We start from the raw sequence: 24,544 nt of genomic DNA on the forward strand, positions 1-24,544 counted from the left end.
GCGATGATTCCAATGCCGCCTTGATTTGGTATAGGTACATCAGGGTGGTTCCAACGGCTTATATCTTTTTGGCCGCTGGTAAGCTCATAATTTAGTGTACAAGAGAGTAGATATAATGCCCCGTCCATTAATTTCGCAACATCATCATGGCGAGGCTGTTAAGGATCCATCACGTATATGTAATGCTAAATCTTAACACAACCGCCATAGACAGATAAGTACATGTTCGGATAGATGTTCAATACTTCCAACTGAATTTCGAATCCAGCTACTAGCGTAGCATAGCCCCAGCCGCCATCAACGCTGGAATTACCGCTAGAAATGGAAATATTCCATTGTATTAACGCAATCACTGACTTAGGTAACTTTAATGTCACCAATGTTTCCCTTTGTTTGCTCGTCTTGAGTTGGTCAGGTCATTTGGGTTAATAACACGGGGACATTTCCATTTCCGATTAGTCGGAGAAAGTTTCAGTCACATTTAATTGCGCACAATTTGTTCACAAATTGGTTTTGGCTAAGACGAACCTAAACATCCTGAAATAACATTATGTTTTAATTCTGCTGCTTAATTGTGAATTTATGATAACTCTACGAATGGTATCGCTCCTAAATAGATCTAATCAGAAGTTACATATTCAAACAGCAATCAAACAAGAATCAATGCATGGAACCTATACACAAATATGAATGTTACATAGATCTGTCACATGGATGATCAGTGCATATAATTTAACACAAATATGAACAATTATGATTATATTGCCAAAGGTGATTAAGGTCTAGAATTTGTACCTAATATGAATAATGTATGTTTCATCCACAATAAGAATGTATATATTATTGATTTTCACTCAGATAGCGATATTGAGTAAGACTGATTCTAAAATGAAACATATGTATTTCGTAGCGTTCAGTTGGCGCTCTCGGCGTATTTCAGGTCCCACGGCTCTCCTCGAATGGTCAAGGAGCTACCACGCATAGTCCACCCTTTCCAGTCTAACTAGGGATCCCTCGAGAGCCTTCCTATTCCCTGCAGACCGAAATTTGTGTCCCTCACAGATAGTAAACAAATATTGTCATTTGAGCCAACGTCACCTGACACAGCAGCATACGGGTTGCGCGTGATCGCCCCATAGTTTTACGACTCCCCGTCTCAAAAGCTAAAACTCCATTGACTTAGAGCCGTACAGGATATAAGACACGGTTAAGTACGAATTTAATAATATACAGTACGCATGCGCGCACATGAAATGGCTTCATTACACATTAAATCATTTCATCAGAACTACTGTACGTCTTCATTATTATTATTTAAATAACCATGTTTATACATGAAATCTGTGTTCAACAAGAATAATCTCACTCAATCATAAGAGACTGAATATTACTCGTCATTCAATGCATCGACCGCTCCTGTGTCCTAGTGGTTAGAGCGTACGCCTCGGAAGCGGGAGGTCGTGGGTTCGAACCACGGTTGAATAATACCAAAACCTTACGAAAATGGTACTAACAGCTGCCTCGCTAGGAGCTCAGCATTAAGAGGTTAGTGTTAGGACTGGTCGGCCTGGTGTCAGGATAATGAGACTGGGTTAGATATCATGCTACATTTCTGCGGCATGATGATAACAGTGCTAGACAACACTATAAACTGCCACACGGCAGATATCGTAGCGATATAACTGAAAAATTGTTAAAGCTACGTTAAAAATCCAAATCACACACTCATACACATATCATTCAATGCATGAAACATAAATGAATTCACCTTATGAATTAATCTTCAAAAATATAACTTCAAACAAACAATAGTCTGGTCTGACTCATGAATAAATTCTGAATCGTACAGTCCTATGATTTTCTATCACATAGAAAGGAACGCGAAAAAGATGATTTTTTTAAATTTCACATGTCTCTACATCTCAAGATTGCTCCCCTAAAGTGGACTGCTTCCTATCAAGATTCGTAGTGTGCTAAAACAACGAGAATTTACTCTATGGTTGAGATGAAAATCCACAGCAAGTGAACTCGAGGTAATCGGGTTTCTCGTTGCAACCACTTTGCGCGTGCAGCAATGGGCAAACCAATCTCAGCATTTTAAAATAACCACGGATAAAAAGCACCTTTGGGCAATGATGTACGAGGTAACGAAACTCGGGTGCATTTTCGATCGCATATAATGCATGAACATTTTACTACACACAATTCCATGTCAAGCTTCACATGTTAGATTAACCTGAAACGTTGAGGTAATCCTGACAATGTCTGGAGCGATATTGTATCTCGTGCTTAAAATTCGTTCACGCTCGGGACGCTGGGAAATATCTTCGAACCAGCCAAGAACCGTTCGCAGCGACTACTGTGCGATGTCAACCCGTAATTCTCAGATTCCATAGAGATGGCTGAACATTATGTAGGATTGTGGAAGCGTTTGGAAATATTAGTGCCTTTCCCGATCACAAACGAAAATCTCTTCATGGATCAAAGCACAAAACCATTCCAGGTCAACCCCGAATCTGACAAGAATAGTGCGATCTCGAGGGTGCGGCACTCCCACGCGGCCATCGAAGTCGAATAACCATTTGGAATTCTGGTTTCGTAGACGAAATCATGATCATCTAGATGAAGTTCGGTGTTTTATTTGCAACGACATATTGCATCGCGGCATTGATTTTGCAGAGCATGAGAAGCGTCTCACAACTCATTATTCATATACATCACTGATGTCTTCAATGAGTTTTTGCGTTTACACATGAAACATACCCGGGTCCATGATGTGCTTGCCGGTGCGAACCGACCCAACGAGTGCTTCCAACCATATCACGATGTATTTAACCCACCAGACCCTTCACCACAGGTGGTTTTCGCCTGCGAACATTTTTAAGTTTGCTTAACCAGTTATTTCTCCCGATGAGTGATTTCTTCGGATTCAGATACAAGTTCGTGTTCGGATCAGATTCGGGTTGAACTTAGATCTCACGAATTTTTCCATGTTTTTCTCAGTCGGTTTCTATTTGCTCTAGTTATTTTTGCTCGATTGCTTCCCGCTTGAGCTGTTGTCGCCTGATAGTCTCTTTTTCATGTCTAGCAAGCTTGTTACAAGCGGGTTTGCGTTCAGGTTTGGCTTTGCATTTGTGTTCGAGTTTGCGTTTACGTTCAGGTTCAAATTCGGGCTCGCGCTATATTTCGTATGGACGAGTTACAACGTATCCTCGTTTTATGCGTATTGCCTTCCTGTGCTTATGTCATAAATTCTTCAGATATTTTGTTGCCTTGTTTAAAGTTTTCAGCTTCAAATGTATCAATAATTTTAATTTAGGAAAACCACGACTTGTCAGAAGGTCCTTTGTTCACAGTAATCTCTCTAAATACCATCTTGTGCCATACTTAGGCCATCTCGTAATCATTTGCCCTCGCTGGTACGTTCAACACGAATTTCCAAGGGGTGAGGGTGACTGACAAGAGCGACGTGTATAGGAGTTTCAAAAAAGATTGACGACCGTCTTCAATTACTAACTGACATTGTGCTTTTATCGCTGACACACACACGGATGGTGGTAACTGTGGAAAATTTGCAAGCATTTCTCTGATGTGGTCGTTGAGTACACGACAGCCTTTAACGATGACACCAGCTTGGTCTCATAGTTTCCGAATGTCTTTGTGTATTTCCCAGGTGTCGCCTCTGGTAGCATCGAGGCATTCTTGCAATTTTCCTACCCTGTATGGAAAGTGATGGACGTCGCGGTTTCGCACACTGGCGTGATACGAGTGGCGAAACATTTGTTCTGAATCTGTTGCGAGGTGTTCCCATGCGGATATCTACGATGCAAACATATCTTTAACGTGTTCGTAGACATCAATACTGGGTAGCTATGACGTATCGGTCAGAATATTTACTATAACATCGCTGTCGATTTTCTGTTTGATTACTCAGTACCCTCCTTATATACACCTTTTATTACGACTCTATGTCGCAATATACCCCACGAAGCAGATCACTCTACTCAATAGATATGTAAAAATATATATTCATGTGACCTAGCCCATCCAAATTATTAAAGTCTTGCATAACTGTCTAAACACCACCAACCAATGAGAAATCAACTCAAAGTCATTAACAAGTCTTAATATTAAGATTATTATTAGTAATTGTTAACACATGTAACATCTATTTATGGATCCTATCCAATTTTACGCTCTTAATATCCTTAGTCACGTAGGCAAAATAATCCCCGTGCATAGGCAAACCTGTATCATCCAGTGGATCCGCGATACATGCAGTCTCAATCGCTGATAAAATTGCAAGTTTCACGCGTGGACGATGCATAATTGGAACGGGCTTGTCCATTCGGTGATCTTGCTACTGAAAGCATTCACGAGCGCACAATGGTACGGAAAATACCACTTGCAGGACACCGCCAGTGCTTCCGGTGCCAGTGTGTAATCGTTGTGCGCTCGGTGAAGCTCGTCCGGACATTCCATATCAACTTCGAAGAAATACCGATGTATTATGTAAGTTCACGTGCGTGCATCTAGGTACATAATTTAAATGTTCAGAGACACGGGGTTATATTCATCACGTGTATTCTTCGCGCTAGCGTAATGGCGACTCACCACGAAAATCTCGCCGGGTTTTCACCGAGATTTCGACAGCCGGACGCGTACATGAAGTTGTTCACTTTCGCGTACTCGTCTGCTGAAATTCCTTCTCGGGAGAGTGATGAATAGAATGCCTAGATTGGTGGTAACTGGTTTCTGAAAACGTCTCGTGATCGCTCATGTACTCGTACAATAGATTCCTTTGCAGGTCAGTAAGTTGAACGCTCCATTTCTAGCACCGTCGTATCGACGGGTGATTGTAAAGCGATTGTTGCTTTCCGCCGCAAGGTTGTTGACAAATTTATTCAGGTAAATTGAGAAACTTCAGCGAGTCAATAAACTGCAGATGACTCAACCAAAACTTGATGCGTTTTTAGCTTGTATTGGGAAAGGTGGTTATTATCTCGTTCCATGCTGTTACGATTCCCTGTATGGTCAAATGTCCATCATACCCACACAAGTTATAAAACACAACCGGAATTCTTATTCGTGATGGATAAATTCCCAGCTGCAGATTGCATGCGTGTTTGGTTCCTCCAGTGATGTTATCGTTGTAAAAGTTGTGTGGATTTCGACATTGATGTCTCAACGGTTCAATATCACACGTGGTGTAATACAACTACACGCGATTTTGACTCAGTCGTTAGAACTTTAGTTTTGGAAAATTGAACATCCCACGAACCTGCGTGGCATTATAAAATTCGCACCGAGAACAGTGTTCAGCTTGAACCCGGATGATAGTTGCGTTATGCCTAAGAGTGGCGAAGCCACCGAGTGCTGTATTTTTCTTGGTTTGTATGTGCGTGGAATGACTGCCCAGTAATCTTCAACTCTGGAACTCGTTGATGGCCATACGCGACAGCCAAGGCGGCAATATTAGCTTCTATACGGTAGCAGTTTCCCTTGTCTGCGACCGCGCTTGCGATTTTGGGCAGCCTGGGACCATAAAGGAATTTTGATACGTAACTGCTCTGCTGTTGCAAAAAGGAAATTCGAGCAGCACATGTGTGTCTGCTTTTGTTACATCTCTCAATAGCTTTATTCCGTTATCTCGAAAACTGTTTTAGCCGATTTATTATAGAAACATTATCTAATTGCTTATTAAACCAATGCATCTTTTGCAACATTATTTCTGCTTAACCTGAATCAGAAACAATAATCACTTCAAAACTTTATATTATTTCAGTGACTGAATGTCTTTTTCGTGTTATTTTACCTCATCGACATCGTCGGTGTTATCGACATTCATGTTTGCAAGTGTTCTCTGGCGCGCGCGATATTTCTCGCATACAGATAGACGAGATCGACAAAGCTGATTATGCAATTGACTCCGATAACGCAATTTAGGCATGGTAGAGTGCCGTTTGTTGATTACAACTACAAAATTGGAAGATACCATTACGTTGAAATTTAAGAAAATTCAGGAAATAATAGAAATATGCTTCTAGAACTCATAAATATTGCCAGGACACAAAAGATTTTGTTCCAGCGTCGACAACTCATTTGATATAATGCCTCAGGAAGGCTAGGTTTTCAAAATAATTTAAAAATAACCCAAATATTTCAGCATTAATTAAAAGCTTTGCGTGTTATTTATTGTGATAATGAAAGTATCCCCATACAAGAAACAAAACATTTGTAGTAGTGCCATGGAAAAATCCGATATCATAGACAATGCTAACAGCCAAAACACATCTCTATATACATTAAAACAAAAGTTTATAAAGATACATATCGTATTTATGTATCTTACGAGGAGTTAGGTACGATTACAAGACTTTTGCATTGAGAATTGCGATTTATAAAAGTACATTTTCATAGCAGATAATGAAAGACATTTTAACACTACAAATACATGTTACGTCTGTGAGAAATATATCAAGACTGGGTACGAAACCACGGTCACTTAACATGAAATATAGCTGTCCAGCAAATAACTAATGTACTTTGAATTGAGGATACCATAATACACTCCATTTTTCGTTTACAATTTGTCCGTTATGACTTATTCATCAAAAACGTGTGTAAAAAGAAGGGGGGAAATGATCCGAATGAAGAGGTAAACATGATCACACAAAATGACGAAACATTAATTACATTCAGTTAATATTTATAGCTGATAGGTTCAAGAAGGAAGGAAAAGAAACAATTAAATGGATAAATAAGGTCTCTGAATAGCTTTAATTCATGGGTTAATCTGTAAAACAACTGGAAAAAAAGGTAAAGTGTTGTATAATTGACAGAAACACACATTTTAGATATATGACGTTGTCGCAGACTTGGCAACATGACTGTTTCTTCCGGACAACGACAAGGAGCACTTAAATATTTCACTAGATTTAACAATATGGGTGTATCTATCCTTTGAATGGTTTACGAAACAGTCATACCACCAAAAGAAAGTTTTACTCATCACTTAACTATTCAAAAATATCCAGTGCTGATTACCAGTAAGAGCATGGTGTAATGGAATAGCTGTATACTAAATGGCCTTAAAAACTAAATGTGGAAAAGCTACACTGAATATGCAATGCGAGATTTTTTTAGGAGATCTGTAACGTCAGTGTGAAAAATTACAAGTTCGACCATATTCACTAATATTGTGCAACAAGATTAGCGCATAATGCATCATGAAAGATACCGGATGTATAACTTGAACTTTTCAGAGACTACAATATGTTTCTTGTGACTGAGTGAAATAATAGAAAAATTAGCATACTAACAGTGGTCTAGTGGTCTAAGACGCTCGCTCTTACGGATCACACACATCTCACCAATGCCCGCGTGGGCTGAGTGATTTACAAACTTTCTCTCCCACAGCTATTAGTGGATTCTGGGACTACTGGGACCCATAGCCGAGTCGGCCCACAAACATTCTCGACGAAATCGGACTACCGAAATCGGTTCATTAATTACTCGGCCTATCGATCCACGATTAAATAAAAGTAAGGTGGATGTTTTGTCCTTTGTCAACTGTCGTTCTATTAATTTTTTTAACTCATTCTGTTTCTTTATGTTTAGTGCATCTGAAATTGATTTTTAGTATCCAGACATTCGGTACGCACTGTTTACTTTAATCTGAATATACACACCTTTAAATGACGATTATTCACTTCAGGTCCAGCTACACATATCATATTTCTTGGAAGATCATTATATACATACGGCAATAACCAATGTTAAACTACGTGGACATATTTGAACGATGCTCACCAGCACAGGCAGGACTGAAGGTCGCGTGTTGTAAATAATCCAACTATTCTAATCTTCGTTTTGATAAAACCGACGTCCTCTTTTCCTGACCCAGTTTATTACCTGATAACCATTGTAAAGGTCACAGCGATCAATAATTTTTGTTTGGAAATTGCATAATGACTTTTAAGGTGTCGAGCTTTCAACAGTCAGGAATGAACTGACTTCGGTTAAGATAAATTAGTATTATATTTTACAATTACAATTAATATCTAATTTAATCTGAGTATATGTGCCAATAGATCCATGTTGACATATACTTAATTAATAATTATTTAGAACAAATATTTAAAATTAGAACAAGTAAAGGACACGGAGTAACAAGCTGAAATCATGCGAAGACGTTAATTTAATTGTTGTTGTTGTTGGGTTTAACGCCATTTTTCAGCACACGATAGGTTATACATGGCGCTCAGTATAAATGGTGGAGGAAGAACCCGCGAAAACCCCAGAAAGAACCACCAACCCACGAGAAGCTACTGGCAAGCTTTCTCACATACCCACATTGGCCGAATCCGAGACTAGAACCCACGCAGACAGAGGCGAGATTGCAATGATCCGTAACGGTGAGCGCTTTAGACCACTCGGCCACTCGGGGCCCCCATGACGTTGGCACATTTGCACAGTGATAAATGTGCTTGTGTAAAGTTCATCAGATGGTGAAAGCATTCTCATTGTTTTCTTGTTGCAGGTGTCTGTTTCAGTTTCCCTTCCACTTAAACTGCCCTTCTAATCATGATACAAATTACTGAATAACATGGATAAAAAAAAAATTGGCAAAGAAGCAATACTTTTAACCCGCGCCCATGTTCTGAAATGCCCTGTCAAAGTTGAAAGGAAAGGGGTACTTATTGCCATATTTATTAGTTCCGCTTAAATAATCTCTTAACATGTGATAGTCCTATCAAAACCAGCACCTGCCGATAAATAAATGTAATCCTATTTTTAATATTGAATATAATCAACCCGAACGTTCTTCTTGACCAATTGATACCGGTGAAACTAGTTAGCACGCAAAAACATAAGGTTTTAATTCTAATTGTTCAAAGGCTGAATATCAAGCACGTTCTGGGAAAGTTTTGCCTGCACACTCAGTTCCAAAAAAGTATTATTGAGCTAAAGATATTATAATTGTCATTACGAACGACCCAAAAAATTGTTTAACGTACCCATAGTACAAACTATGCCATAAGTCACAGGAATCATAAGCAAGTGCGTGCTGCTTGGCAGTTTTAACTCTGAAACATTTGACACAGTGGTTTGTAGCCGATAAATCAGCCCCTCGCCCATGATGATACTGACGGTGGATTAAAGGGCTAATATCGCTAAGTCATTAAAACATGCAAAACTCGGCAGTCAGTCTTGTCTGCAAACATCGGTGTACATTTCATACACTTACCTGTCTTTTTCACACCTGTGGAGCTACCGTCGGCTGAATGGTTCTTTCATATTTCCGGAGCAAATCCTATGTTTGGCGACTTGTATATCTATGTGAAGCAGCACAACCCTCTGCATTGTGTCCACGTTGAATATCACGCTAGAAATGGCTGTTACCAAATACTGGCAAGTGTCTAAAGTGTACGCAGGTGTATTCCGGAAAGATTTTCAGCAATATTGCATATTTTAATGAACAGGTGACATCATACCCACATATCGTCCATCAGTATCAATTTAGATGTGTGTGTGTGTGTGTGTGTGTGTGTGTGTGTGAAAAATGAATCCATCTATGTGCCGGATAATATATAGAAAAAGAAGTTAATGCAACAGAAGATAAAGCATGAATATTTAATAAAGCATGGATATTCTTCTGCTCCTCTGTTACATCAACTAATTATTATATATATTATCCGATACATTGTCGGATTAAATTTGTAATATATATATATATATATATATATATATATATATATATATATATATATATATATATATATATATATATATATATATATATATATATATATATTGCATACCAGGGCCCAGCAACGTGGAATGAATTGCCCACTGAACTTAGACACAAAGACACAGTGATCACATTCAAGACGGCTCTCAAAACTCACTTATTTCGACTGCAAGAACAAACTTAAAGACCTAATAATGTTTCCTACCTGAAATATTCTCAGCATGTTTTTTAATTTTTTTAATGTTTTTCTAATTTCATGGTGTTTGTTTTTGTAATAATATTATTATATGTTTTTTATCTTATAAGTGTTGTCTAATGTTGTAAAGCGCTTAGAGCTTCTAAAGATTAGGCGCTATACAAAGTCCTCATTATTATTATTATTATTATTATATATATATATATATATATATATATATATATATATATATATATATATATATATATATAAGATAAGATAAGATAAGAATTCTTTATTTCAGACAACAAAGTCCATACTTCTAAATTAAAATATAATTATAAAGTAAAAACAGTGCAAACATAAAATAACATATATATATATATATATATATATATATATATATATATATATATATATATATATATATATATATATATATCATACATACAAGTATACATATACATCTACAACACAAACTGTGCCATGCATTGTTAAGAATGAAATTAAATGGCACATTTAAAGAGTAATTTGTTCCATCTACTAATAATATGAGAATTTAAATGAATGTCATAGTTCCAAAGAGATTTCAATATACAGTTCTTACTATTAGATATTCTTGTCATCATTGAGAAAACATACTTTCTCATTACTTCATCAAAACTGAATACATTATAATTTACAAACATGTTGGAGGCACTGTTCCACCTAGGAAAACCTAATATAAAACGAAGACTATTATTATAACCAATAACTAGTTTTCTTTTCATACATTCACTAAAGTTAGTCCACAGAGGAGCACAATACATGGTGCAGCAATAAGATTTGAATAATCTAATTTTGATATTCAATGAACAATTCTTAAATTTACGTAGAAGCATGTTTGTTCGAGTACACAAAAATCGGTAATGTCTCATCATATCTCTATTATCCGACCGATTGGATTTCAAAATATGACCCAGCTAGGTTTAACTGTTGACATATGTAAGAGCATTGCCGTTGTGATGTACAGGGGGAGGAGATGGTAATTTGAAAGAAGTTAGCTGAAAGACCATGCATACTGATTTTTTTGTATCATAGATGATATCATTCTCAATAGTGTATTGTTCACACATCTTTAATAATTTCCTTAAACATGTGATAGAACTACACACACACACACACACACACACACACACATATATATATATATATATATATATATATATATATATATATATATATATATATATATATATATATATATATATATATATATATATGGGCCGACTTTTTTTAATGAACCGACTTTGGAATGGTCCAATCATGCTATGGGCCGAGATCTCTGGTCACCCTGTTAGAGTAACCGCCCCTGTACTAAGTCGCCAACGATCGTTGCGCAAGATGCTTTGAAGCACTGTCAAATGTGTGGTATCTGTTGTGTTTTTGGTCCCGTGGACCATGATTTTATTGCAGATAAGGTAGCCATTAAATTAAATGTCTAGTCGCTCTGCCACCCCACCCCCACCAGTCAACAATGTAAGACGTTCACCAAGTCTTACAGTGTAAGGGGACGTTCATTAATTATGTCAACAATTTTTGGGCAGTTTTTTACCTCCCCCTCTTGTCAACAACTGTCAAACTTTCAGTGACCCCCCTAATCAAATTTTACCTCCCCCCCCCCAACTAACAATATTTTATACGGCTGGCTTTTATGCTAAAATAGAATTATGGAGATTAAAAGGTCTTCAAATAAATTTTAATACATTTGTTTTTACCAGTTTAACAGATTTCAAATTGACTATAACAATTTTACAGCACATGCAAATTGGGGGGGGGGGGGGAATTTGCCTGAAATAAACAAGAGTCTGTTATCAAAGTGTACAATATTTGTAAGGCATTAAGGTTACTGCATCTGGTTGAAGAAGTTGTCTGTTTGTGTAGGCTACATAATTTATTTTATGTATTATTTTAAAGATGACTGTATAATAGTCAAGGTCTCAAGTTTCCTAGGCTCAGTTATCCATCCTTGGAAGGATAGCTCATGGACTTCAATATATATAGCATCTGTACATATAACATAGATGCAATTTAATAGAAGTCCATGGATAGCTATACTATTTAGATGTCTATGGCTCAGTGCAGTCTTTGAATTTAGTAACAGCTTCCCTTAAAAATCTGTCTACAGTCTACAATCTACATTGAATAAAAACAAAATATGATGATGCAAGACTGTGACTTACTTGTCAAGAGCTCAACCAGTTTAGGATTAAACTGGTGGGCTGTTGACGGGTAAGTGAGTGTGTGCCATACCAACACACCGGCTAATTTCCTATTTTTTATTTATTAAATTTATTGTAAAAAATAACATTGTTGATGTCAATTTATCTTGAACTCCCCTCCTCCCCCATGTCAACAATTGTCAAACTTCTTCAAACCCCCTTCCCCCCCATTTTGTTGACATAATTAATGGACGACCCCTAAGACGTCTACTGAAACATGTATGTTGTTTCGGTTGGCGTATTACTGCTGATATGATCGGCGTTGTGTAGGCCCAGCATGTTTCCCGGTCGATTGACAGGGGAACGAGAGATCAAGTTTTCAGAAACGTCTCATACACTTGGCAGCCCATGTCGACATTTGTCTACTAGTTAAAGTCTAATACACAGATAAACAGTTTCAAAGTGTGCATGCGTACACTCTAGAGTTACGCAAGAGTTGTTTTGAATTCAAGTATTAAAAAAACTGGCATTACGTGTGCTGTGAAGCTTTATCTGTAGGAAGTCATATTTGATTTGGCTAATAAAAAATAACAAATTGTGTTTCAAGTTGGCGGAATGACCCTGTTTCTCATAGCCGACCATCGATATTTTCCCCAATGGTATAAACTTTGTTTTAAAAAAAATCACATTGCCGAAATTGATTTGTGTATCTACAGTCTGACTATATATCCCCGTTTGTTTGTATCCCCACTACCGATTTCAATAACAAAAATGTTTAATGTAATAAAAAGTGCACAGAACTAAGTCAACTGAATCATTAATTCTAACCTGGCTGTGCCCAGAATGGCACTAATTGTTGTTGTTGTTGTAGGGTTTAATGCCATTTTTCAGCACACGATAGGCTTAACATGGCGGCCAGTATTAATGGTGGAGGAAGAACCCAGGAAAACCCCAGAAAGAACCACCGACCCACGAGAAGCTACTGGCAAGCTTTCTCACATACCCACATTAGCCGAATCCGAAACTCGAACCCACGCAGACAGGGGTGAGATGGCAGTGATCCGTAACGGAGAGCGCTTTAGACCACTCAGCTACTCGGGGCCCCAGAATGGCACTAATACTGGCATCCTCTGCACCTTTCATGCTTAATGGACTTTCAAAAAAAAAAAACAAGTTGATATAGTCAGACTATAACTGAGTCAGTTTTGCCCAGTACTTTGAAGTGCTGGAAATATTATTTGATTTATAGTTAATGTTTATATTAAAAAAGTGAAGACAAAAACCTCACCTAACCTAATTTTAAAATCAGTGAAATAGGAAACACATCACACCCTTTTTCAGTCAAAAACAATATTTTATTTCAGAAGCCATTTTGTTAATACTAATTTGTATCTAAATAGCTTTTCTTACTAGTATTTAAAACCGAATTGAAAATTACTTTCATACATCATGAAATTGTTTGTTTTCATTTAGAACTAACTGCAAGATCACAAGTTAACTTCTTGTTTACTGGCGTTTTATACAGAGCCTGGAAAGGCTACTCGTACATCTGATGGCAGCGCTGATGAAACTGTTTATTGGTGTATTGGTTTAGCAGGACTTAGACATTAGTGCCATGGTATTGCGTATTCTTAAAATTAGCAATATGCAAACAAGAAAATAAAGAAACTTACCTTCAAGATGATATGTCTATTTCTTTTTTCTTTCTATTTGATCCTATTAAAATGCATTTAATTTCCAGTTTAAATCAGATGATTGCAGGAAACAATCGATAAACTGACACCATAAAAATGACAGGTCGCACAAGGGGAGTTACTCTAATATTGCAGTAGTACTGAAAAAATATATGTATGGTGGCATATACCTGTCCTAATGTTGTGGACTTGAAACACACCTGGAATCCGAGGAAAAAGAAACATAAAACAAACCAGCAGCAAACTGATATATTTACAGTATGGTATTTAATTAGCACATGATGAATTCGTTTTTTTTAAAACACAACAAGGATGCCTGAAAACATTGTCCTGAGACACTGTAACATTTAAACAATAGCTAAGATTTGTAATAATTATGTCCCAAAAAATGAAGGCTGGACTGTAATGATGCTATCAGAACTTTGCACTTTAATTTGTTTTTGTTTTAACGTTCAAAATGCAAAGAGCCAGGCTTGAGTCTTATGGACCATTCTACTTTGTTTTATTACATATTTCATTAACTAACATGGCATGTTTTATTACATATTTCATTAACTAACATGGCATGTTTTATTACATATTTCATTAACTAACATGGCATATGTTCATGTTCATAACTCCATTTCTTGTACCATAGCCAAAAGATGCACATCCATAGCAATCGCTGAGTTTATTTAGTCTCTGCATAAGATATAAAACTTAAGGGTATGTCAGTGAGTGAATTTGACATGTAGGCTACATAATATTTTCTTGAATGCAAGTTGACATTTTGCTGTTTTTGATAGGGACACATCAATCTACTGTTTATAATATGGTAGCAGCAAATAATAAGTTTATCTCTATTTGCTATGGATTTCCACACACCAGTTTTTGTTTATTTAACTAACCATTCACAGTGTTCCTATCACTGATCATGACGTTGGCTGTTGCTGTTGTGGGGTTTAACACAATTGCATGGCGACCAGTATTAATGGTGGAGGAAGAACCCGGGAAAACCCCAGGAAGAACCACCAGCCCACAAGAAGCTACTGGCAAGCTTTCTCACATACCCACATTGGCCGAATCCTAGTCTCGAACCCACACATACAGAGGCGAGATGGCAGTGATCCGTAATGGAGAGCACTTTAGACCACTCGGCCACTCGGGGCCCCCATGACGTTGGCACATTTGCACAGTGATAAATGTGCTTGTGTAAAGTTCATCAGATGGTCAAAGCATTCTCATTGTTTTCTTGTTGCAGATGTCTGTTTCAGTTTCCCTTCCACTCACTGACTGCCAGCATTGGATCAAAATCTTCTATATCAAGAACAATATTCTCATAAGTTCATCAGAAGTATCTATACTCAATCTGCTCTGCATCGTTGCTTTAAGAAAATTGTGGCCATCCATGCTTGACACTGGAATGCTTGTGAAATATTCATAAAATGAAATATTCGGGTTCATTCCATTCAGTGAAACTAGTGTTCTTTGTATTCAGTAACTGACTGTAGTCTGTAATTGTTGTAAACAATATACTTGACAGTTCCCCACTCTTTCCTTGCTTTGTCAGTATGGATTCAATGTTCTCTTTTATTTGACCCTAATCACTGTGTCTGTGTGATCCTTATCAAAACCCATGTCACTAAAATTTTCAGAAAAAGTATTAGACTCTAGCATTGTGAATGCTTTCAAAATCTCGTGTTCCCAGAATCTGTCATATATGATTCCATGAATAATCTGTTTCACACTGTATTGCTTTGGTTGGCATGTAATTGTTTGGTGATCACAACTTGAATTCTGTTCCTTTTGATGTCATCATGGATGTAATGAACTCGTTGCAGAGGGACCTTAAATTGGCTGTACCACCAAAGTGTTCAGCTACCAGTGATGTCAAATTTCCATCAGCATGTTGCTTCATGTTAATGTATGACAAATCTCTTGTCTGCAAACATTGGCTAAGGGTGTCTATTTTTCAGAACAAGAAACAAATATATTACTGGAATCCAGTTCACAATTTGTTTAAGGCTTGCCCTTCTCTAACCATGTTTGACCAGCTCATCTGTGAGTTATATAGCTTTTAGGCAGTTCAGCAGTAATAAATACAATTAGTGACACCGCTTGATTGTTCAACAAGGAAACTGTATAAACATGATACAGTCACCTTTGAATTATGCTTGGTCAGTGACACCTTTAATTCTTGTCCAAGAAAGAAACACTGGTCATAGGTAATCTTTGAACTGTACTTCATTCAGGTGTTTATTTAACAGTTTAATGGATAAATTAAATAAATCAAAGACAATTTGATATAATGTTATTTGTGATAATGTATAATTGATGACCAGTTGCTCTGAGTGTGGACTGTTCAGAACCTTTGAGTTTGTGCTCATGTCCAGCAAATGTATGTGAAATCACATTACAGTCAATTTCATTGGTATTAGAAGTTGAGCACCATGATTTTTTGTGACAGACTTTTGGCAAATCATTTAAGGGACTAGCATGTTGGAAAAACTACTTGTCCCTTGACAAAACTACTTGTCCTTTGACAAAACTACTTGTCCCTTGACAAAACTACTTGTCCCTTGACAAAACTACTTGCAACTGTATAGTTAGTAAGCCAAAATATTGAATCCAGCAGAATCAGTCTCTGGTGTGAACACTTCCATTTAGAACTGAAGAAAAAGTCATTGTAGTTCACATGTCTATAAATGGATGTTGAAAGTTTTAAAGACATGAACTTTTATGTGTTTAGACTATTATTTAAATGTAAGATGCAGTCACAAGGCTCAGTATTGAAATAAACAACTGCATTTTTTAGTAACAATTCCGAGATTGCTACATGAAAAAAATCTACTAGAGGTTTCTTGTTTGTAATATTTTGTAGGCGTGTTAAAATTTTAATTTTTTAATATGTAGTATGCTGGTATACATTGAAACTGGCATTGAGGTTTGATAGCTGAAAATATTACAGCTATCAAAATGTTGTTAGTGCTGAAAAAAGTTGATTTCAAGCCCCACATCATTACAGCCCCACTGTTGCCAACAGTGCCACAACCAGAGCATATGTGCACTGAAAATGCTACTGTGCCAGTACCAGCATGTTTGCCAGTTTGACCTGTCCTGGATAACCCATCATCAATAGCAGTTCGTGGCCTGGCTATAATAATCATTCCCTTCATACAGGGACTTGTCACCAGTTGTCAGCTGGCCTTGCCCATGATAATTTATATTTTGTTCTGTGCATCTTTCATGAAGTTTAATTAGAGGACATTCCTATCTCAGCAAGAGAAGACCCATACTCAACCTGGTAACTGATATTCAGTACCATACATATGCTACCGGGTTATATTAGGGGACACTCATATCTAGATTACAAATGACTCATATAGGACAGAAAAACTGATATCCAGTATTGTACATCTTTACAGGGCTATATTAGGGGACACTCTCGTCTAGCTAATAGAGGACCAGATTTTGCCAGAGATTGCCATTTGCAAATAGACAAACAATTTGATCTTCTTCTGTCTGGATTTGTGTTACATTTACGTGGTAAACTCACTCCTCAACCAGCTCAGCATCAGAATGGAGACTATCTTCTGTTGAATGGAGAGATCTTTGGAGGAATTCAGGTAAGGTCAAGGACATTAATAACTTGCATCATTTTATTTTGCAGTAAAATAGTTTAACCTTCAAATATGTTCCCTGATCACATTAACATTTTGGATATAAGCCCCACTATCTGCTGAATCCATCCCATCCATTGAAATTTTGCTATTTTGAATATTTTAAGGATTTTTCTAAAGGTGGTATGCATTATTTTTAATTTTGACCATAATTATATGAATTTTTTTCACCCATGCTGACATAATTTCTGCATTCTCTGACTGCATGGTTCTACATTCTATTACAGTGTGTTGTAGTTCATGTTCATGCAAACTATTTATTTATCACCTCTGGTATTGCTGATGTCTTTGGCATTATTAACACAGTTAACTATTAATGTCTTGCTTCTTTTCTTACTTTGTTGTAGAAAACAGTAATGAACTATGTGAAATGCAAGAAATTCAAAGCCAGCAAGGGTTCTCATGACTTGTGTTTTGCCTATACAAAGATATGATTTAACTTACCTATTGCTACCATTACATCTAGGGAAATGGAAGAAATTTCAACTTCTTGTCCACTGTCTATGCCATCTCAGAAGTTACAGATGCATCATTTGGTACAGCAAGTGACGACAAGGTTGATTAGTTCTGGCCATTTTTTACCTTTTCTGCCATCTTCATCTGTTTTAGTCATGAAGTTTCCACACAATTCTAGGCAGCCCACTTGGTGTAAGGCCCCCCACGTCTGAGCATGGCCTTAGATCCAGGACGTCGTGGCATGTCGGGTCTGTGAATGACTTGAATGAGCCATGCCATCAAGCCACACTGCAGTTTGATACTGTACCAGCTGCCATCCGGCTCGAGATCCATGTCGTTCAGTAACCATATGGCTTCCATAACTTATTTTGCTATGTTTCATCAAGTAGAGCCATGGAACATTAATGTTGATGGGGATCTTATTGATAAATATGTCTGTCAGCCTAACATTACCAATACTCTGGTAGTACAGTTGTCTACTCTACTGTAAGTACGCCCAACACCCGTACTGGCTGATTCAGATTTCAGCAAGCCGTCCATTCAGATTTGATGACTCCATCCTCTGGATATGGCTATCCATTTACTCATGGCTCTTGGACAGGACAATGACTGAGAATGGCCACACATCGTCTATGCCTCCAAGAAAGTATTTTCTGGATATCGATCTTGATCCCAACCAGGACCATGCATACAGAGTGTAGGGGTAAACCTGATGATAGATCATACTCAGATCCCACAAAGGAGTGAATGAGTATAGCTTTAAGGCAGCAGTAGAGGAAATATATCAGGTGTTGCTGAACTCAGAATGTCTGCTACCCCTCTCTTCTACACCTGCATACAGGGTTAAGACCTCAGTTGATTTTGATGACAAGGAAGTCAGCCCTTCTGTCTTCTCCCACAGTCTGAGAAAATCAAGGAAATTGCAGAGGGACTGTCCCGAAGATCAGTGGCCTAGGCAGTTCTGAAGCCTTTTCTTCTGAGTGTCAGCTACCAGTGCCATTTGCATCTCACTGATATAAAAACAACCATTCCAATGCCTTCTCAACAGATCTCCCAACGTTAGACAAAAACTATGCTGTGGGCAGTGTGACTTTGTCTGCTTACTACGTGGTAGATAAAGGCATTCAGCAAAACACTTAAAGCTTGATTGCAATATAGTAGCCATGTCTTCTTTATAGTACATGGTGTCTCTGGCAATTTCAGGCTTGCAGAAAAGTATGGAAGATAATAAGCCTGAGAGTAGGGCTGTCAACGGGTACTCGGGTACCCGACCGTATTGAAAAACCCGGGTATTGAAACGTAAACGCGGGTACCCGTAAAAAAAAAATCGCCACACTCGCCAACCACTTCAAACAGGTGTGACAGCTATGGCTTTAATTAGAAACCAGATCGTTGCTTAATATAAATAAACAATACATCAGAGAGTCTGTTTGGATTAATAAAATTCATTGGCATTGTGCAACAGGACAAACCGTTATCCCCGAGGCATTATATACCAAGGTTAAAACATAGCATTGTTCTACAGGTAATAAACCTCTTTGTAGACGATAACTATTGATTGTGGGTGCTAAATGATCGGTACATTGCGTGCTCTTTTAATGAAATCCAGATGGATACCTTTGATTTCCAAACACACATGTCGAAGAAATCCCACAATTTATATTATGAACAATTATCACCTAGACACCTTGAAATCTTCGTACACACACACACACACACACACACAAAGACGGTTTTAACGCATTACTCTTGACATGTGGTAAAGCTGCTTTACACGCATGCGTGGGTAATTCAAATCTGCGGTCAAAAGCCGATGAATAAACGTGGTCTGTTCTAACAAGGACTTATACTTTAAAAAAAGGTGAGTGTTCTAAAGGATTTAATGTGGCTGATCACAGTGATCATTAAAAGTTGGATTATACCTACCATCTGTGTACAAAGGTCATTCTAAATAAATTTATTAATTAATAGCGTGCGGTCAGATCATTCGCAGCTACATCGGTGCGGACGCATCAGACCAAGTAGTGCATTACACGGTTAGCCTCTATCGCCATATAAAATATTAAAGAAATGGGGATAACAATTAGTTGGTCTACGGTTGTACATGTCATTCATGTGCAAACAGGTACCCGGGTACCCGTTAAATTTCGCAACGGGTACCCGGGTTGGTTTTTCGTGATTTTTGACAGCCCTACCTGGGAGTCAGTGACTTTAATACCAGAGGTCAATGACTTGTGTCCCTGATGCCCACAGACAACTATCCAGTAGTTGACATACTCTTGCTTTTCAAATAGCATTGGATTGATCTATTTCTACCAGATGAGTGTGTGGTCCAAATGGTCTCTGAGGGGCCAATGCCCTCTCCTTTTGTCCTGTCCATTCCTGACGAAAGTTTCATTTTACTTGGTAAAGGACACACTTTTACAGCAAGAGATCAGGGCACTCATCGAGAAGTGGGTGGTGGAGATTGTTCAGAATTCTCAATCTTTGGGGTTTTACTCCAGGCTTACTCGTCAGGACAGCCAGTGACCTCAGTCATCTAAATCAATTCTTATTTCCACCAAAAATTAAGATGGACTGGAAATTATTATTTTTGTGCCCTCTCTTTTGGCTTGAACATGAATCCATGGGCCCTGTGTTGTCTCCCTGTTCCATATAACTTCATCTACTTCTACAGCATCATATTTGGATTCCAGAAACATATGGTAAGTTCAATTCTGGTCAAAGAAAAGAAAGATTTAATATTTGTTTTAAATTGTTTAAGTTTTCTGATAAATTGGGAAATATCTTATCTCTGTCCATGTCAATAGTTTTTCACTGCTGGTCCATGTTTGTACCGATACATCCTTTCCCTCAGGTACACTTGTAATGGCTTTCTCTCTGATATGTAGTTAAACTTAAAAAGTATCCTATTGAAGTCAATTGTCTCGACCGTTTTCAGCCAATGTACAAATCAGCACTGTTATACATTATTGGTTTTAGTTGGCATTACATACTAATAGAGGCAACTATGAAATCCAGTAGATGTTGCTAGGACAAAGTGCTGAAATATCTGCTTGATCCGCCAAGGTGTAGATGCCATTAACACATTGGAACGTTAGCTAGCAAAGATGGAAGGCTCTCCACTTTAAAGGCTTATGAGGTAAAGTGGCACATTTTCTCTGTCCCAGAGGTAGCTGACTTTCTTCTCTGGCTGTTTGTAGAGAAAAAATTGGCAGTGATTAATATTAATAGCTACCACTCTATGACATCAGACAAATTCCTAAATAATGGCAGAGAGGACCTTAATCATAACAAAGATATCTTTGACTCATTGACCAACTTTGACTCGTTGACCAACTTTCACTTGCATAGGCCTAAATCACTTACAGTTCCCAAGTGGAATCTTTCCTGGCTTCTGACTTGGCTGAATTCAAGTAAATATGAGCCTTTAGCCAAGACTTTGTTGAAGTTCCTTACATACAAAATCTGTGTCCTGATAGCATTAGTGTTTGCATGAAGAGTCATTGAATTACATGCCCTCTCTGTTTCGTTGACACAGCCTACCATCAGTTTTGATTAGATTGCTCTGTGGTCTTTATGACATAACCTAACCTGTTTTTTGTGTGCCAAGAATAGGTTGCCATCAGTGGGCAATCAAAAAGTCATCACACAACCTCTCTCCTGTATTGACACAACCCAAGAGGCCTTCAGACAGGACCAGTATGTGTACTTGGAACTTTATCTCAATCAAACTGAGCCAGGTCAGGAAACTCAAATACCCCTTTTCTAAACTCAAATATGCCATTTCAAATGCTTAAACCTGGGAAAGAGGACATAACCCAAAAATAATATTTTTGTTTGGATCATTAAGTTACTGATGGAAAGTTGTGAACTTCTAATGCATTTAGAACACTTATCTAAAAAGTTATGAACTTTTAATGCGTTTAGAACATTTATTTAGAAAGTTAATTTTTCAGATAGGAAGATGTTGTTGTTGTTGTAGGGTTTAATGCCATTTTTCAGCACATGATAGGCTATACATGGCGGCCAGTATTAATGGTGGAGGAAGAACCCGGGAAAACCCCGGAAAGAACCACCGACCCACGAGAAGCTACTGGCAGGCTTTCTCACATACCCACATTAGCCGAATCCGAGACTCAAACCCACGCAGACAGAGGTGAGATGGCAGTGATCCGTAATGGAGAGTGCTTTAGACCACTCGGCCACTCGAGGCCCCCAGATAGGAAGAAAGAAATGGATTAAAATTTGTTGTAAATAGTATATGTTTGCTCTGGCCACATTTCTGAGGACTCTGGCCCCATTTGTTAGGACAATAGTCTGCACTAATGCAGTCGATTATATCAATACACCACTCCCTCGATAACTTGTATTCTGATAACTTGCAAACCTGCTTATAACATGGGGTCAGGTGTGGATCCAATTTTTTTTAACCAGAAAATACCCTCCACAATTGATCACTATTTATTGAACTTGAAGAAAATCATGATGAAAATTGCTAACTGAAATGTTGATATATCACTCGTTTTATGGTCGAAAACGGTAGAGAGGACCTGGAAATTTTAATCAACATTTTTAAATTATCAGCTTTTCATAAGGAGTCATATGACTGGTTACATTTTCTTTCCAAATGATCCTTCTTATTATTTCGTAATTAAAGATATTCAAGAAAATTTTGATCAATGAAAGTGTCACTTACGCCTACTGTAGGCAATACATTAATACTTAAATGCCATTTAAATAATTTTTATTAAATTAAATTTATGTTTTAATTCTATCTTTTAGTTCCTCTTAAGTGTAATCATCATAAATGCAATGTGAATTTAATTGTAAAATGTGTCAGCTATGTCCGCAGGCATTTCTCTGAGAACCCATTTAAGTCCCAATCATGTATTGATAACAAACTTGTGGAAGTATTGTTTGTATTGTTGCACTGAATTAAAAGCGACTTCTTTGTATTATCACATGAATTATGTCATTTGAATCAAAAAAAGGGGGTGAAATAAAAGAAAAGTTAAAAGGCCCGCAAATCCATCCTACTTAAAATCTAGTGGCCACTGGTTGTATGTCGGGTGAACTCACTTCAGTTGATCAATAGAACACTGTTATAAATGTTATTGTTTATGTAACATAAATTGGCTTAATTTAACTGACTCATTCATAATAGTGATCAAAGATGGCAAGGCATCTAAGAAAAATGAATACTTCGCACTATAAAGAACTTGGTTTCACAGATACAGACCATTGTGGGCAAGCAAGTTTCAAATAATTTCTGAACTGGCACTTAGAGATACCATCATGGATGATAATAAGTTTCACTATCACTTCCAATGAAATCATGACATCAGTATTGTACTAACTGAACAATACAAAATTTGAGTTTCAACGTAGAGAATTGTCTCATGAAATAATAGTAGCTAGTTTTAAAAAAAAGGAATCTTGTTTGGTGGTGTATCAACAGTTAGTCTAGTTCTCTGCTACTCCAACTCCTGACTTGGCAATGGACTATTATATACCAATCCGGAATCCAGGCTAAACAACAAAGCAAAAAGCTGTGACATAATACACAGATGTTTTTGTGTACACATGATGATTGTTGAAACCAGTTGGAACGATCTTTTATATGTTGGACATTTTGAAAATAAATGTGTTTATACATAATAATGAACAACTTCATTAGAAAAAGCACGTTATTAAAAATTATTATCAACATGATTGTGAAACGAGGATTCAGTCATTAAACAGCCCAGTTCTCTACCCCCCTCCGGCGGTTTTCTCAAAGTGTAGCTAAGAGGATTTGTTCAATTTTTGGAGGTCTCTTGGTAACTCACGCCCTTGCTTATAGTGTGGTCTATGTTTGTCCACCCGGTTGTGTGCAAATTGTCGAGGAAGAGGTGTACATGGTTACACATGGAGAGTGAGTGGTGGGTAGACCTGATACACACTGCCTAAGAGAAAAGAATGAAATGGCAATGAAGAAAAAGAGAACGAGGAATACAGAATGCATTTCAGCAATGACAATCTTTCCAGCATTCCTTGTTTTTCCTACTTTACCTTCTTCTGTTGCAGACTCCTTATTTTTCCCTACTTTGTCCCAAAAAAATGGTCAACTGTATATCGAAAATTGATTACACACTGTATTAATGGCCATAGCAGAGTGAACGAAGTTGAGGTCTATGTGATGTGGAGCAGTGTGTTTACACTTTATTTGCCGCTTTTGGTCATTTCAACTTGTATTCAGATGAGCATAGTAGAAACTGTAAATTAATTAAAACTAATAGGAGTACATAAGTAAGGTATATCAGGTAAAGTTTTATATTCATCAGTAATTTATCTAAATTTCATACTGTTTTTCTTTGCAAAATGATCATATTTTCCTCTACTTTTACTCTATGTTATTTATTTAAAAAAACTAGACCTTTTTTATCCCAACATTTACACAAAGGGTTGCTGGAAAGACTGCATTGAAGTAAATTGTTAAAATGCTCTAAAATGAAAGATTGAGACCAGATGTTATAGTTAAGTCATAAAATGCCTGCTTGGCTTGCATGGTTATTTGTTTGCATAACAATATGCCTTTGTTGATAATTTAGTTTGAATACATG

At 37.4% G+C, this 24,544-nt stretch overlaps 2 protein-coding genes across 5 annotated transcripts in view; one reads left to right on the forward strand and one right to left on the reverse strand.

Moving 5' to 3' along the window:
- LOC149806574 (sulfotransferase 1A2-like) overlaps nt 1-9,387 on the reverse strand; it is a 36,695-nt gene extending 27,308 nt beyond the window's left edge. For 2 of the 3 annotated variants that reach the window (XM_089954845.1, XM_089954827.1), the window contains exon 1: nt 9,251-9,387. The gene's annotated coding sequence lies outside the window, so the exon portion shown is untranslated. Of the gene's footprint in view, nt 1-7,691; nt 7,841-9,250 lie in introns of those variants that run through there. The other variant, XM_089954836.1, reaches the window with a different exon arrangement.
- A 1,895-nt stretch (nt 9,388-11,282) lies between these two features.
- LOC149806575 (asparagine synthetase domain-containing protein 1-like) overlaps nt 11,283-24,544 on the forward strand; it is a 53,026-nt gene continuing 39,764 nt past the window's right edge. For both annotated transcript variants that reach the window (XM_089954857.1, XM_089954863.1), the window contains exons 1-2: nt 11,283-11,389; nt 17,229-17,429. In XM_089954857.1, the coding sequence (XP_089810983.1) occupies nt 11,333-11,389; nt 17,229-17,429 (258 nt within the window). In that variant the 5' untranslated portion in view covers nt 11,283-11,332. The remainder of the gene's footprint in view (nt 11,390-17,228; nt 17,430-24,544) is intronic.

Source organism: Sinohyriopsis cumingii, chromosome 1 (assembly GCF_028554795.1).
Source record: "Sinohyriopsis cumingii isolate HCF-2022 chromosome 1, ASM2855479v2, whole genome shotgun sequence".
In the NCBI taxonomy this organism is placed as follows: domain Eukaryota; kingdom Metazoa; phylum Mollusca; class Bivalvia; order Unionida; family Unionidae; genus Sinohyriopsis; species Sinohyriopsis cumingii.